General features: G+C 48.1%; 1 protein-coding gene across 3 annotated transcripts in view; it reads right to left on the bottom strand.

Moving 5' to 3' along the window:
• Positions 1-226: 226 nt before the first annotated feature.
• The window catches only part of TGFB2 (transforming growth factor beta 2), a 53512-nt gene continuing 36586 nt past the window's right edge, over positions 227-17152 (bottom strand). For 2 of the 3 annotated variants that reach the window (XM_081124228.1, XM_081124229.1), the window contains 5 exons: positions 8780-8912; positions 8547-8657; positions 6833-7010; positions 5511-5664; positions 227-3146 (listed from right to left, as the gene is read on the bottom strand). In XM_081124228.1, the coding sequence (XP_080980354.1) occupies positions 2988-3146; positions 5511-5664; positions 6833-7010; positions 8547-8657; positions 8780-8912 (735 nt within the window). In that variant the 3' untranslated portion in view covers positions 227-2987. The remainder of the gene's footprint in view (positions 3147-5510; positions 5665-6832; positions 7011-8546; positions 8658-8779; positions 8913-17152) is intronic. The other variant, XM_081124230.1, reaches the window with a different exon arrangement.

The raw sequence follows: 17152 nt of genomic DNA, 5'->3' as shown, positions 1-17152 counted from the left end.
TGGAAACAAAATCTCAAACAATCACTAAAGAGCAATAAACAAGAGACTACAAAGGCCGCACAGGGCTTTCTCCAGCGCGTGATAGATAAGGCCTGGCTGTTTCTGCAGTGAGGATCCTGGAGGGAAGAAAAGCGCCGTCCTAAAGGTGGTCTGGCTCTGGCTGCTTGAGGCCGTTGTCATTGACTAGTCTCGGGGACGGTGCCACGGCAGGGAAAACACAGGGACGTGTAATTGAAATAATTTATTTACCACTAGAGCACCACAAAAAACAGACATACATCGTGTTAAGATACAGCGTAATCAGTCACCGAAATACAAAACAGCTATTCTTATATTCCATTTCTTTTTAAAACCGTGTCAACCATAGAATTGTACTGCTGTTTAACACATTAAAAACTGCCCCCCCCCGCCCCGCATACTAACATTTCCCCTCCCCTCCCCTCTCCCTCCCCTCCCACGGCAATATTTACTTATGGGAAATAAAGACCTTATAGAACCCCCCCAAAACTAAAAAAAAAAAAAAAAGATTCAAGAGATCTTAAAATAGAGCATTTAAAATATTATCAGTGCATTCATGAGGAAAGACAAAAATAATACAAAACAAAATGTCATTTCTATCTGAGAAGGAAATACCTGCAGAAATAAGAGTGATGTACATAGAACTCGTAGAAACGTGGGGGGAGATAAATCCACGCACTCGCGTCTGGGCCTGGGTTCCGTGCATCGCTTTCCTTCCCAGTTTTCCAGCTTGTAAAGCCAGTCCGTCCCTTCCATTGACGGTCGGGGAATCACAGAAAAGAAGTCGACTCTTTCAAACAGCTTCGCTTGGGACTGACGACGCTCACGGTGCTGGTTTTTTTTCGGTGAAACTGCAAATATTCCATTGTTTGACCTATGAATTTTGATCTTAAAGCTAAATAAGGGACAGTCCACAAGCTGACGGGCCCTGCAGGCTCTGACCGAAGGTAACCCCCATGGCGATGACATAGCAAGTCACTTATTAAAGCAGAATAAATTCTAGCCTCGGATCTAGAGAACTCGCATTCGCAGGGAGGGGGGAAAATACTTTTTGATCACGGGGGGGGGTTTGGTTTGTGCCTTTTCAACCTTCATAGAGCATCTATAAAAACCTTAACTTCAGTGAAATAAACTAAATGACTTATGCTGACCTGTTTGTTTGTTTTTTTCTCTCCCTTAAAAAAAAAAATCAACGAAAAGGTGAATCTTTCCATTTCCCCCTGAACACGAACAGCCTGATTAAAGTAAAAGATGTTTCCTATGAACTGTCTGCCTTTTAGGAACAACAGGATTTGGGGAAAATTCTGAACGAGCCGAGTTCGAGGAACCTTCCTTAACTCAGCCACCGGGTTTCAATCAGACCCTTGGGCCCTTGCTGAAGCTCAAACATTTCACCTCGGTGACGTCTGTATCGATAACATTCCCCAATTTTCCTAAAACAGGAGCTTTGTTATGTCTGAACTGACGAGTTAGGATGCTTTGAAAACGAAGGAAGACAACTGAACTCCCATCTACCTTTTTCTGGTCAAAAAAAAAAAAGGGGGGCAAGTGGACTCAGGTAGCTTATGGATAATTTATCAAGCACAGTGGAGCAAATACTATAAAACATGTATTTTTAGTGCAAGTCAGAAATCTAGGGGTTTTACTCGAAAGTACTTGCCGGCTAAAGGAAACACACAATTTGGAGCGATCGCTTGAAAAAAGCCCAAATTTAAGTCCAGTCTGAATCATAGTCGACATCATTACAGGACATGAAAAATAGGGTAAAAATTTACACATTACACGCAAAGTAGTTAATGTTTTGATTTACTGGTTTGCAAACTGAAGGCCCGCAGGTGTGTTTCCAATTACACTGGCTTCCACGCCCCTCTACTGTAAGGACATGGGCAGGGTTACGGATTCCGAAGCTAAGAAAAGCAGCGAGGCTTCCAGGTCCGGAGTTTGACCAGCAGGCATCGAGACGCTGCGACATGTCCCTGGTGGACACTAAGCCGACAGAGAACCATTTACAAGGAGACAGAGGGAAAAAAAATAAAAATAAAAAAAAAATCCTACAGACTTATTCTGACGGAAAGCTTCCTTTATTAACAGGCTTTTCGGCTTTGAACCTTACAAGACGCTTCCTCGGGCGGCTGGTACATCGCACGGGCTTTTCGGGGCCTTCATCTCAACACAGACCCGAGGGGGCCACGGGAGAGCTCCCCCCGGGTTTTCATCCCGCTCGGGCGACCGACTTGTTGTGTTTTATTTATTTATTCTTTTTCTGGCTCGTTTGAGTTCAAGGTCCTTAAACCATCCATGAGTTTCTGGCAAAGGATTTGGTCTCCACTCTGTACACCTGTTTTTCTTTTTCCAAAGGGCAATGAAACGTTCATTATATAGTAACACGCAATAAATAACTCACTGGTAACTCTAAGAGTAGAAGCGGGGTGCCTATTGCATAGCAATACGGGACAATCAGTGAGGCCGGGGCTCGGGACGTATGTACAACTCCACTTAACGGGCTTCTCCTGTTTTTTTTTTTTTTTCTGTTTTTTTTTTTTTTCTTTCACATAATTAACACTCACAAATTCTTCCAGTGTTTATTTTTTTCTTTCCTTTAAAAAAAAAAAAAAAAAAGGTTTGGCTTTTTGTCTCTCTCGCTTACGGAGCAGGCAAAATGTAGACTAAAGCCTGCGACGCCTTTGCTGTGTTGTGTTGTGTTGTGTGTGGTGTGTTGTGTTTCGGGTGCCGGCTTCGGCGAACGGGGCACCGACTTCCAAAGTGTCTGAACTAGTACCGCTTTTTTTTTTTTTTTTTTGCGAATAAATTTTTTTTTTTTTTTTTTTTTTTTTAACACTGACGAAGCAAAGCTCTCTTAGGTTCCTCGCTGCGAACTTTGTGAAGGTCGTTGCCGAGCCGCCGCAGTCGCCGCCCTCCCCGCCAGCCTCGCCGCCCGGTCGCAGTGGGCCGGCCGCGGCCCGGGCACCTTAGCTGCATTTGCACGACTTGACGATCATGTTGGAGAGCTGCTCGATCTTGGGGGTCTTGCCGATGTAGTAGAGGATGGTCAGCGGCTCCAGGTCCTGGGACACGCAGCAAGGCGAGGCGGAGGCTTCGGGGTTTATGGTATTATACAGGCTGAGGACCTGCGGGGACACGGGGGAGAGACGACAAGGACAGGAGAGGGGATTAATTTTTAAAGACCCATTCCCTGTTCTGATCAGTCAGGGCCCGGGACGGGCGATTTCAATTATTTGTGTTTACAATCTCCCTCCTTTTCTTAACCCCCGATTATGGCCAAAATGGTACGTGTCCCTGGTAACCGGCGGAGTCGTCGGTTTCTGCAGAACCCCTTTCTCATACATGGTAAACGGAGGGCTCTTTACAAGCCGGATCAGACAAGATCAGTCATTTGACAGATTTTACAGTTTTCCCATTAAATCTTTTTTTTTTTTTTTTTTTTGCGGCACATATGTCCCAGGCCCTCAATAAACGGCTCTTAGTGCTTGGTATGGTCTCTGCACTTCCCCGTATTTGTCTCTGCCTGTCCCCGGTCCCACCCCGAGAGCGTTCCCATGCGGTCGGCTCTGCGGGCTTTGCTTTCGGCCTCGTAGCCCTACTCGCTCTCCTCCTGCAAACCAGACCCACGTGCTGGGTGAAGAGGCGAGTGCCTGGCCCAGCAGAGGAATAAAACTTCCAGCAAAACCTTCCCTCAGAGCTTTGAGCTCCCCGTAGGCAGAGAGAAAGGCCCCTGTCTGCAGAGTGAGATCTTCCTAGGCTGCCTTCTCGGGCCAACTGAATGTCACCTAAAGTTTCATTTAGAAGAAATAAAAAAGGTAAAGGCCTTGTCAGTTATCATTGTTTCATAAATACAATGACATCAAAAGCAATCTATATATATTTTTTAATATTTGTGTTGATTTTAGAGAGAAGGGGAGAGGGAGAGAAACACTGACGTGAGAGAGAAACATCGTACGCACCCCAACTGGGGATCGAACCCGCAACCCGGGCTTGTGCCCTGACTGGGAATCGAACCGGCGACCTCTCGGCGCTCAACCAACTGAGCCACACCGGCCAGGGCCAATCTTACATTTTGTTTAAAACAGTAATAAAGATAATGACAATGAGAGTAGTCAACCCTCTGTTCAGCTTTCCAGCGGGCGGCCGGGCCGAAAACGAGGGGGTCGTTCCGCAGTCAGTCCCGGACCCTTAACCCCGTTTCTTATCTGAGGGGACTGCGGCTTGTTCCAGTGGGAGCAAGTTCCCCGGTGATGATAAGGAGTCATTTCCAAGGATGCCATTAATGTGTTAGTCAAACAGCCAGTGACCTTTTCCTCGAGATCCACTGCGATTTTCTCAGCCCGGGACAGAGGATCCGTTCAGCCGGCAACACTGACCACTTTATGAAGCCGCCTCTGGCTCCTTGGGCAGCCGTCCAAACCACATATTTGTGACCACGACAGTTCTTCTTCCTCTCTCCTTGAAAAACAAGCGTGGCCTCTGCCTTCACACACTCCCTCTGTGTATCTGGGAGGGCGAGTTAGGTTTCTGCTTGGCAACTGGGCCTTGCCCACATTACAGCTACTGTCGTGTCGCCACAGCCCAGATGAGGCGGCCTGGCCAGGGAGCCCGGACCAAGGGACAGGCATGGGCAGGCTTCCCTCACGTGGCCACGCGCATGGCCGGCCCCGCGTGCCAGAATCTGCAGGGGGGCCGGGGAAACAGCTGAGGGCCGGGGAGCCATAGTTGTCAACTGAAAGTCCAGCATATGCGGGCATTTATAAATAAATAGACTTCATGTCCCCCTAACGCATGATTTTTCATAGGAATTAAAGAGGAATTGGATAATGCGGATTGTCTAAGATAATGGATAACCCCGAAGCTCTCTGAGTTCAGCCGAATGCGTTATGGGATCTAGTTGGCAGTAGATGCGTTTTCCTACCCTGCAGCGAAGGCAGTTTTTCTAATGCCTCTTTAATGAGGAGATTTAGAGAGGCAAAACCCCAATGCGCGGCCACATGTCAGGAATGAAACCCAGTGAGACAGAGCGAACGGTGGCCTAGTTATAAAGCAAGGAGTCTACCTGCCGAGGAAGGAAATGCAGCTGACCCTTGAACAGCACGTGTCTGAACTGCGTGGGTCCACTTAGATGCAATTTTTTCAATACATATACAGTCAGCCCTCTGTATCCCGGGTTTCGCATCCACAGACTCAACCTATGGCAGATGCAGGGACCGACAGGAGGTGCTGTTCCACTCCCTGTTACATAAAAGACCTGAGGTCTCATTTTCTTAGTATCCTTGAAGGGTCCTGGAACAAATAACCTGCCGACGCAGAGGGGTGGCTGTAGCTAAGTTTTGGGGGAGTCAAAAGTTAAATGTGGATTTTCAATCGTATGTGTGTGGGGGGGTAGGTGCCTCCAACCCTCGTATTGTTCAAGGGTCAACCGTTATCGGCAGGTCCACGGCAGCAACCCAAGGACAGAAGAGACAAGTCAGCCAAGTGCTTACCCTACTGTGCTGCGTGTCTGAACTCCACAGATACGGGCATGCCCCAGCACAGAAGTTGGCATTGTACCCTTTGGGTTCATGGATCCATTTCCACCCAAGATCCCTCTTGAAATCAATGTAAAGTGGACGTAGGCAGCAATTATCCTGCACATTTCTGTTAAAAGAAGAGCAGTGGAGATTTTAAAGCCGATTTCCCCCCCTGCCCTCATCCCAAACCAGAAAAGTGCCTCATTCATTTATTCAACAGATATCTATCAGCAAAGATCATGGGCCAGGTCTTAGTGGTTTTACTGTGATCCGAGTGACTTTCGTGATGGGGTGTTGCGGTGATTTGCTGGGACGACTTTCCCTTTTCTATCCTATACTCTGAGCCCCTGGCCGTGATCCTGAAAATCAAGCCTTTCCCTTGAATGACTAGATAGAGAGAGAGGTGGCTGATGGAGACCAAGCTCTTTCTAGCCAATGCTGCCCAGTGTAGCCGGCCAGCCTCTACCTCCCTTTCCAATCTAAAATGATGAAATACAAGAGCTATTTTCAAAGCTCCATCTAAAGCATTTTCCTTTGAAAAGAAATCCTTTATTTCATGTCACGCTCCTTGATCTAGGAATGAACTGAAGGCCGAGAAACATGGAAACTTGCTTAGTGCAAATACTGGCCCTCGCAACCCCCGAACGCCACTTCGCTCGTGACTCTGATGCTTTGTCAGTGAGGACCTGTCACACCCCGCTCTGGAAATAGAGCCTTCCTCTCGGCAGGCCTGGTAAGGACCCACGGGAGACATTCACGCTCTCCCTCCACCAACTCCCACGGGAGGGGGATGAGTCGGTGTGCCCTCACTTCTCGCATCTTCTGCAGCTCAAGACATGACAAATAGCATTCGCCTTCCGTGTCTCTCATCTCTGCTGCTGTGACCTGGGCAGCCTGCAGTGGGGACGAAGGCCTCATGCAGACAGACGGCGAGTCTCCCCAACTAGGGGGCCACCATCGCGCCCTTCAAATAAACTTCCATCTGCTCTGGGGAGCAGAGAGCTTATTCTCTTCTTGAGCCCCAAAGAACTTCAGAAGGACTTGGGGGGCCCTCGGGGGGGCTAGCTTTCTCCCTTTACACTCAATTCGTTGCTCGAGAGGTGACGAACACCACACAGAAATAACTACGCTAAGCCTCTGGGAAGAATGATGCTGTGAAATGCGATGGCCACGCTGTTTCACGCCTGGCCCTACGCAATGAGTGCAGGTCAAGTCAGCTCGTGGTCAACGAACAGGCAAAGGCAATGAAAGAGTTACCAGATACAACTGCTTTGTTTTATTTTTATTTTCTTTACCTAAAGCAATAGGCTGCATCCAGAGCGCGCTTCTTCCGCCGGTTGGACTGTTGTGACTCAAGTCTGTAGGAGGGTAACAACATTAGCAGGAGATGTGGGGTCTTCCCACTGTTTTTTTTCCTAGTGGACTTTATAGTTTTCTGATCACCACTGGTATATGTGGAGGTGCCATCAATACCTTGAAAAAATGCATTTGGGTAATAAACATTTAGCTTTACCTTCATCACATATCATCAGCCATATTTCTTTTCTTTTCTCGTCTATCGTCACAAATAGCAGTGATGACCACGACGTCAGCATCAGCTGGCGACAGTCATTCCCCCACGGAAATAGACATGGCACAGCGGGACTAAGCAGGTGACAGCGAACACTTCTAAATGGGGCTCCTGGCAGGAGGCAGTTCAGGGTCCAAAACAGGGCTTGCGGGCTATGAAAGTCACTACAGAAAAAGCCTTTGACCTGTAGTCCAAGGGCAACCTAGGCAGTTGATGTGAGTCAGTCCTCAGTTCACGCTGTGTCCAACCCCTCACGCTGAGCGCGCAGCAAGAGAACCTGCCTTGTCGCCCTCTGGTTCGCTCGCTTCCTGGGACTACTAAACCCAAAACTTTCCTAATGAGCAGAAACTAAGGCTTACACTGAATTGCAGTGAACTGGGTTCAAATGAAACAGAAGTCACCCTCACCGATGCTATTTGGGGAAGAAAGGGCTTTTTCATTGGGTTTATGGCACCCTCAGCACCTTCCTGATTCCATCGGAGATTTAGAAACTCAAGCTCCCCAAAGCACGCGCAGGAGGCTGCCAGTTTAAGCATTTAATCCCCACACCCTAGAGAATCATGACGAGGTTAGAGACTGAAATAAACCTGCCCTCTGGGAGTATTTTTCCATGAGCCGGGGCCACCGGAGCCTTCTGCAAGTGGAGGGAGGTCCCAGGTGGTGCCGCTTAGGGATGGGAAACGGGCACCCTGACCTGGTGGGTGCGGGGCCAGCGCTGCAGGGGCACACGACACCCACTGCCCTCTCAACCTCTCAGCATCCAGTGACTCCTCATCTCACACGTCTTTGGACGGTGACAGAGGAGAGGGAAGTCTACATCACGGGCATCTCCTTGTCTTCCACGATTGGCTAATTCACCAGCAGGTGAGCAAGAAGAGCCTGGGGAAACTAAAACCTCGCTATGAGTTCATAAACTATGATAAAAGTCTGATAAGGAAGACACTTAAGATGTTGGGCACCAGCCAGAAAGAGCGGTTCCCATACACGTCAGGTTGGCTCCCATACAAGTCGTGTTGGTCAAAGGGGCTGCAGAGCGAGGGGCCTTCCTGCTCCTGTGGAATACGGTTGGGGGTCCCTGACGCTGGTTTGGGGGGTTTCCTTGAAAGCATGCCGCCTTCTTCTCTGACAACGTTAGCATAGGTGGGGAAGTGGTTTGCTCAAACACTCAACTAACAGTGGGGAGGGCTGCTGAGTCAGTCCGTCGGCACTGCCAGGTCCTCCCTGGGCATCCATCGAGCAGCTTAAACCGGGAGCCAGCCCTTCTTCCAACCCTTCTGCCTTCCAGGATCTCTCTCCAGCCATATCTTTGCCCGAACAAACGAAACTCCCCAGGCCTCGCCAGACAATCCGGCCCTCCCGTGGGGACCGCAGCGCCAACGGCCCCGCGATTGCCCGAGCGGGCCCTCCCGCCCCCGCCGCAGCCACTGAGTCTCCCTTACCTGCAAACCGTGCCTCCAGTTCCTCGCTTTTGTTGGGGATGATGTAATTATTAGAGGGCACGAAGGTGCAGCAGGGACAGTGCAAGCTTATCTTAAATCCCAGGTTCCTGTCTGGAAAACATGAAGCCAAGGGGGTCATTCGTACGTGCGTCTAGGCCCTCAGATCCGCAATCAGCCTGCAATTACTTAGGGTCGCTGGACCTCTAGGGAGGGAAACAGAGGGTGGGAGTAACCTTTGTGGTGGAGCCATTCCTGCACAGCGTCTGTCACGTCGAAGGAAAGCCATTCCCCCTCCGCCCTGGTTTTCACCACTTTGCTGTCGATGTAGCGCTGGGTTGGAGACGTCAGGTCTTTGGATTTGAGGATCTAGAGCAGGGAAGAGCAAAGGGAAACGAGCTCATTGGCACGCAGACAAGCAGGGCGAACCCAAGGCCAGGGACAGAGTTCCAGGTCATTATCTAAATTTAGATCCGCTCCAGAGTATCCACGTAGCGTCCTCTCCAAAGAGTGGCCACGTGCAGGGAAACGTAACGCCAGGCCATTCGCCATGAAAAACAGGGCCACTAAATCAGCTGCGTCTGTGATAAAGGTGACAGGGCCCATAAGGCCAAGTGTCTAAAATAAAGCGACAGTAATTGTTTTACTTTGCTGACATAAGCTTGGTGAGACTTCAGCCATGAATTCTATGCTATTAAGTTAATGGTTTTGTTATCCTGCTTGGGGGACTTGGGCTGCGGGCAGGGGTCCGGTTCAGAGGACCCACGTTCACCCCCTGCAGGCCCCTGAATTATAAATCTCTTGCTAATAAAGAGAAAAAGGTCCTAACCCTCATTGCTAAATCCACTGGCATTAAAAAAACGTGGCATGCCTCAGCTTTCGAGGTGAGTCCCGAGCTGGGATATTTACTCCCAGTGTGACTTGTTATGATTTATAAAGTTTTCCATATCCCACGGACTAAGAATGGATTTGGGCAGGAGAAGTCTGGCCCGGTGCGTAGTGAGAGTCTGAAAGAAAATCAGCCCGAACACGGAGATTTAGAAGGAGGCATTTATTTCAAATAAATAAAGAGCAATTGCAGTGTGTTCTTGGATTTCTGTAGGAAGTGAACATTTTAGGGGTTTTTAAGAAAAATTATGCCTGGTCTTTAAATGACAGTGTTTTTCTGAACCAGCCAAACCAAGATCCTAAAGTCTCCTGGAGCTACGTTAACTCCCTACCCAGGCCCATAGCCTGCCCTTCCCCGGGACTTAGGGGCTCAAGCCCTGGGTTGTTTTTTACCGCCCTTCATGACACTGAGTCTACTCTTCTGTGATCATTTCATAAAGATGGCCTTGCTCTCTCCAGCAGGTTCCTAAGCTTCCCCAGGACTGCATCTTCAACTTGATATCATTTCAAAGCACAGCTCTCGATGTAATTAAATGACTATGATTTATTTACTCTCCTTGTAAAACAAACATGCATGATCTTCCTGTTGATTTTAAAACGCACTGCTCTTCTGTGTGTCTATGGTTTGTCTCAGGTCATTTGGCAACAAATGCATTGTAGAATATTTGGCATTATAGTAGCCTGTTTTTTGTGGGTTTTTTTTCTGGATTCAATAAGTTTACAAAAGGAAAGAGATTCATACAATTGGACTTAGAGGTGCTGGTATGAATTTTAGACAAACCCTATTTACTCTACAGACCTTTGCCCCTAAGGTCCAATAAACCTCACTAAGTGGACAGAATCTAATCACGGTTCTCCCAACAGGCAGGAGATGCTCTTTGTGAATTAAAAGAAGCAAGTAAACAGGACTTAAGGGCTGGGAAATGCTGGGTTCTGGGCTTGGCACATGTTATTTAATTTAATTTAATCCTCAAAACATTGCTGCAAGGTAGATTAAGAAAGCAACTCCGGGAGGGTTGGAACACGAGTCGCCCTCACGCTCTTCCAGGTGACACAGAACATGCCACGATCGAGGCAATGATTTTTAATGAGATTTTAATAAATGTTGGGACAAGGCGAACATATAACGTGTGGACAATGCACACACGGTTAATGCTGACAGGAACCTATAACTTTAAAAACAGAGCTTGACATCAGCCAATCCTCTGGAAATCCAACCTCGCCTTGAAAACACTCCCAGTCGGGCAAATAAGATGTCACGTATCCAGTTCAGAGTAAATGGCTCAATTAACCTAACCTGGGATAACAATGATACGACAATGGGGGGAAGTTCTGGGGCATTTCCATCTGCCTCACTGTCTACAAAACTACTAACTACCCAGGATTCACTTTCTGTCTTTAAATTCCTTGCCCGGGCTGGCCTCCTGTAATGATGGGTTACTTTAGAAGGTTTTGGTCATCTGCGTCGCTCCGAATTAGCACGGGGTCTTATCCTATTTGTGCACGTGTCCTTAGCACTTAGACATACCGTCCAGGGCAAAACAGGTTCTGACAACAGACAACTGTCGCGTGGCTGAAAGGTCCTCAGTATCTTTTTTATTAGTTCAGGACCAAGCCCATCGAAACCACCCAAGAAAGATGGCCAGCCGGCTACGTGACCCTGAGACGTGGAAGCCACTTTGGTCTCGGGGGCCTGCCGTCTCGAACTTTCTGGCCAAGGGGCTCTTAAACCCACTTGCTGGAGTTTAACTCCAGTCTTCTCCAGTCCTCTGTTCCAACAGGAAGCAGCTGCTTTCCATCACCCAGAGAATATCCCTCGCGGCCTTGGAGACTATTAGTAAGTCCCCCGCAGCATGCTCGCTCCCTCTCGCTCCCTCTAAGCTAAATAAACCCAGTCCCTGGAGCTGATACCGAGAGGGGCAGTTTCCCAAACCTTTAACCACGTGGGTCACTAACAAGGATGAATGACACCCTAGGAAAGCACTCCTCCTCCAGCTTCGAGATTCTGCTTCAGAGCCGGCCAGAAAACCTAATCACATCTCCAAGTCTCCCATCTCGGCTTCAAAGGGATCTGCTTTCTAAGAATAGGCGCAAGCTCCCCATCCCCTGTTTACTTTCCATTTATCACCCGCCCTAAGTTAAACTAAGGGGAGAAAATCCATCAGTCCTTCCTTCAATTCAAGAGTTTATACAAAAGTGACCAGATCGGTCACCTTCCCATTCTCTTTCGGCCTCTGCCCGTCTCTAATCTCCCAGCAATGCATGTACCGAGAGCTAACAGTGGTGAGTATCCAGCTGTTTTCTGTGGAGCCACAGTCCTCTCTGAATCTCTTTATACGTCTTTACATGACAAGGAAAATTCAGTTGACGAGTAGAAGCTCTCTTAATTGGCCTCCATTGAACTGGCCAGATTAACCAGCGTCCCCCATTTGTTTGGTAATATATATATAAGCAGGTACCCACTGAATGCTGGGGCTCATTGTTGGAAAGCTATAGTCTAGTAGGTTCCGAGTACTTCTGGCCTCACCAGTTGAGTTGTATGCTTAGCAGGGATCAACTATATACGTTTCTAAACCTGTTTATGATAGTTGGACTTGCTAGTGTAATTATCCAAGTTAATTAAGTGGTCTAGAAACTGAGAAATACAGGACTAGATGTCAAGAGAGCCGTTGTTGCTGGGAAAAGAGAGCGGAGTGCCTTAGAAAACCTTCATAAAGACATGTTGCCGTAAAAAAATTTGGGGAGGGGGGAGGGAAGTTTGGTGTTTCCTCAAAAAGGTAAACATAGAATTCCCATATGATCCAGCAATTCCACTCTTAGGTATAAACCCACAAGAACTGAAAGCAGAGACTTAGAGACTTGGACACCGACGATCACAGCAGCTGAAAGGTGAGAACAACCTAAGTGTCCATCAGCAGACATACGGAGGAACAAAATGCCACATACACATAGAAGAGAGTTTTATTCAGCCATAAAAAGGCATGAAAGGCTGACACATATTACACCGTGGGTGAACCTTGAAAAACATTATGCTAAGGGAAGTAAGGCAGGCACAAAAGGACAAAGACTGTGTGATTTCACTTATCCGAGGTGCCCAGACCAGGCAACTTCATAGAGATAGAAAGAAGAAGAGCCCCGCACTCGGGTTGCAATTGTCCTGAGGCTTTTCTATCCTTCGGAGAAATCGAGAGCTAGAAATTGTAGGTGATGCACCGTGGATGCGGTTCATGCGAAAAGTGGGACGAGGGTGGGCTGCAGGCAGAGCCGTGGTCAAAGACAAGTCCTTGGCCTTTTATAAGAAGCTCAGAGTGTAAATTGTGTGTGTGTGTGTGTGCATATACACATGTGTTTTAAGTTAAAATATTTAAGATCTGCATTTTCTCTCCCTCTCTCTCTCTCTCTCTATGTCTCTATAATCCCCTGCTTTAAATGACATTTTTCTTTACATAACAGACCAACCCATTCCTTATTGAATTAGAAAAGAGAGCCCCTAATATACTGAAAATTAGATTCAGCTGTCTGTCACTTAGCTGCCACCCACTCTGCTGCTTGAATCTTGCCTCCATTACATTATTGATATACACACATTATCTGTGTTATGTGCAAAATATCCACACACCGCCTCTGGCGAGGCTCTGAGCTCTTCACTGAATTACAAAACTCCCTGCACAAAAGGATCCATTCATCTCTCGGCCCCTGGAAAGCAGCCAATCAGGGAGTGGATGGAGGCAAAAGTCACTGGTGTTACCCAATAGTTTGGGGGCAAAAAAATAAATAAAAGAAATAGGAATCTGGATGCAAAATTATAGCTGGAGGGAATCTTGGTCTTAAAGGAATGATGGTGTAAGTCAATCAGGACTTGGCTTAGACATGAAGGAAGGATACCTCTTCCACTCCTGTGAGACGTTGCAAAGAGCTATAAGAAAATGCTGGAAACTTGATTGCATGTTTAGGTATCAGCAGACCTACAGGAGAGCCAGGAGGCCGCTGCAACCTGACTTAGAAAGGGACACTGAACTCTAGGGCTGAGGAAAACCCCAGCTCAACTAGGATAAGCCCATCTTGCTGTGTCTTTAAAGGCATTTAATGATTTTAACGTAGTTAATGTAAATATTTGCGGTGACTTGCACGGATTAACGAATGTTGAACTACACGTTTGCTCTGCTGGCTCTGAGCACCGTGCTCTCAGATCTGCCTGATAGTGAGCTGGTAACCTCAGGAGCATGAAATGCCCGCGTTAGAGAGGCACTCAGAGGTCATCTGCTCCAAAACAACACAATTCATTCTCCAACTGCTCTGTCTTCAAAGACTTCTCGGGACGGTGGACTCGCTACTTTTGAGAAGGGCCAGCTCACGGTTGGACAATTTGGCATCAGGGTAATCCTGTGTGTATGGGGGGGCTGTAAATGTTAATTTCTTTCCATGGGATATCGAGCTCCCGAAAGATAGAGGGAAACAACAGCACTTAATCTCCACAGACCTGTATCCTGGCTTGCCGACACTAACAGCTTCAAGAATGCACATTTGTTGACTTAATTTGGGAGGATCCTGACTCTCTGGGTGGGAATCTTGGTAATACCAACGTTCACTTTCACGCAGACAGACAGAGCCCACTCCTGAAGGTATGTCTTGGCTTGTCCACCAAGAAACATCTGATTCTCCCCAATTCTCCAACATACGCCAACATCCGTTCTCCGGCAAGATCTCGTTGACTGTGGAGGAGCCTTGCGCCCTCGTGACAATAAAAGTAAAAGAAACAAACAAACCTGACACGTACTAAAACATTTAATATAATCAGTTAATTCATTCAGTCGTCAATCACTGAATAATTAGCGCATTAGAAACATCTGGAAGGCTTGTTAAGACACCAATGATATGCACCTGCGCCCTCATTTACTCATTGGAATTCATGTCACAGCTCACTTCCTCCAGTTCAGCTCAACAAACAGTGCCAGCCGTGAGCCAGGCATTGCCCTTACACCCCAGGCCAAGGAGGGAACCCGGGCATCTCACCCGAAACTTCAGTTTCCTCTCTCACAGCTCCGGAGGCCAGAAGCCAGCAGGCAAGGTGCGGACTGGGCCCCGCTCCCTCCAGCGCCTCCAGGTGGGGGGAGCCTTCCCAACCCGCTTCCAGCACCTGGTGACTTGCGGGAAACCTTGGGTATTCCTTGACTTCCAGCCGCAGGACGTCAACCTCTGCCCCTGTCCTCACAGCAGGCTCCCTGAGGGCCTCTGTCTTCGCACGGCCGGCCTCTTATAGGGACACCGGTCATATAGGATCAGGGCCCCACCCTACTCCTGTAGGACCTCATTTGACCATAACTAATTACATCTTCAACAACCCTGTTTCCAAATAACATGCTCTGAGGTCCCGAGGATTAAGACAACCTCTATTTTTCGAGGGGACACAATCAACCGGTAACAATCAGAGTTCGGACACTGCACTGGGTTGAGTCTGTTCAAAACGCTCAATCCGACTGTGAAGCTCTTCAAGGCAAAGACCCTCCTGACCCTTTCTCACTCTCCCAGGGTCTTTCCCCTGCTGTCTGCAAGGTCCCTGCTTGGTAAATTCTTATGGACCAAGAGCCTCCAGTAGAAAGGCACGCACGGTCAAGGACAGAGAAGCCCATCTTTTAGAGTGATAGACAGAAACTACTTCTTGGAATTTTACACACAGACACACACACCACAGAGATTATATATATATATATATATATATATATATATATATATATATATATATATATTCGCATATATATTCCCAAAAAATGTACACACACTTTAACAGCTGATAGCTCAATTTTGAAAACAAAATGTATTTTAACAAGCACTGCCTTTTTAATGATTCAAAGTGCGTGTGTACATTGCTTTGGGACACCCAGTATATAAAGATAAAAAGAATCACCAGGTAGTGTGAGCAATTTTATACTGTATTTTACCCTCTCTAGGTCATCGACTTCATTGTGGAATGAAAATTAGAGAGAAAACCCAAGAAAGAGAATTTCCAATACAGAGGATCAGAAGTTAGGGAAATGGCCTTCCTTTCACTGAGGCGTAAATGCAGCCCTGTGCCCGTTTCCTGCTCAAGGGCAGCCTCCGTGAACGGCGCGGGGCCGCTCTGGGGGTGCCCAACAAGCCGACGTGCGGCCCGATTACCCTCCAGGACTTATCTGGCTCCCACCATCGCCACGTCCCGGGGTGGCCGCGGCTCCTTTGTGGTTGCATCCGCCCGGGAGGGCGTCAGGAGTCCCGCACAGCCTGCCCGGTGGACTCGGGTGGAACCAAAGGAAAGCCCCACGTAAAACACAGCCTCTCGGGGGCTCAGGCGTCTTCACTATTGTGTAGCTGCAGGGTCTCTCTCTCCACACAGCGCGTAGTTCCTATGCGACATCTGTCCACGTGCAGTTAGGATAAAGTCTGACATGCAGAGAGCTCTAGGACGGCGTCACCAGGTCTGCCTGCAGACGCACGCACACGAAGGCCTGTCTCTCCTCTGTGATGAAAACACCTTATAATTCTCTATTGTTCCCCCTTGTTTTTTGTGGGGTTTTTTTTTTCTTTCTCTACAGATGGGCCTTTGTGCCGCTGGCACATGTGCGTGAACAAGTGAATCCGTTCCTGCAGGTCGAGGGATGAAGGGGCCCTTTGTGTGATGAGACTCTCGGAAGCTGCAGCCGAGTCACCTGCCTGAGACCATCATCTGGAAACCACAGGGCAGAGAGAAAGGCCCGGCCGCCCGGCCCGAAGGCTCCCGGCGAGGGCAAGGCCAGGGAGGTGCGGTGCGACCCTCGACGGCGGGGTCTGAAGGGAAACTAAGGCGGGTCCACGAGTCAAGTCAGTCCCAAAGGCCGAGCCTCACACGCTGGGACGACTGGAGTTATCAAAATACACGGTCTCCCACTCAGACCTTTGTTTACTGCTGTTACCTCCTAATCAACAGTTCCAGTTGTTTCCTGCCACGTGGGGAACCGTATTGTAAGGACTAAATGAAATCTAAGGATGGAATGAATCAATCTATAGAAAGCGGCTAAAATAGGGCCCAGCACACAGGAAGCTGTTAGCAATGACTGTCAGCACTGTTGCTGAGTCGCATTCCCCAAAAGAGCACGGAATATTAGTTGCAACTGCATGATTACTAACATTTCTTTGAATGCAGTGTGGCAGAACCACTGTGCACGTGGGGTCCCCTCTGCTCGCGAGGTAAACAGATCCAGGGTAACGTCATACTTAATGCAAATGATAACGATCCGGTTTCCCTGGGAGGCCAGCGAGCCTGTCACTCGACCAGGTTGAAAAAACCCTGAGATATTAATAGCCTCGCACAAACAGAGTGTTTATTATACTTCACGGCTTTTTTCTGGCTTTTTTTGAAGTGGGCTACTGTGCTCTGTGTGTCTCAGTGTGGTGCGGGGGTTAGGATCAGTAGTAAGGAGGTCGCACGCTGTAAAATTCTGCACAACACACGCTCTAACTTTTTTTTTTTCTCCCAGTAGCACTTTGTGCAAAGTCTAATTGAACAGACAGTCGGTTTTTCTGGCTGACATTTTATTTTATACGCCCTCGGGCAATATGAGAAATGAAAGCTGAACTCTGTGGGGGTGTGTGTGCATGTGTGTATGTTTGGGGTTAGGAAAAGGGGGCTTCTTTCATTAACCCCATTAGTGCCATACTCCCCAAAATGTCAGGGTCCCCCAACCTTCATTCTGCAGCAACAGGGTCCC

Source organism: Miniopterus schreibersii (genome assembly GCF_964146895.1).
Source record: "Miniopterus schreibersii genome assembly, chromosome: 21".
NCBI classification, from domain to species: domain Eukaryota; kingdom Metazoa; phylum Chordata; class Mammalia; order Chiroptera; family Miniopteridae; genus Miniopterus; species Miniopterus schreibersii.
The sequence above is the reverse complement of the archived record's forward strand: the minus strand, read 5'-3'. Positions and strand labels throughout refer to the sequence as shown.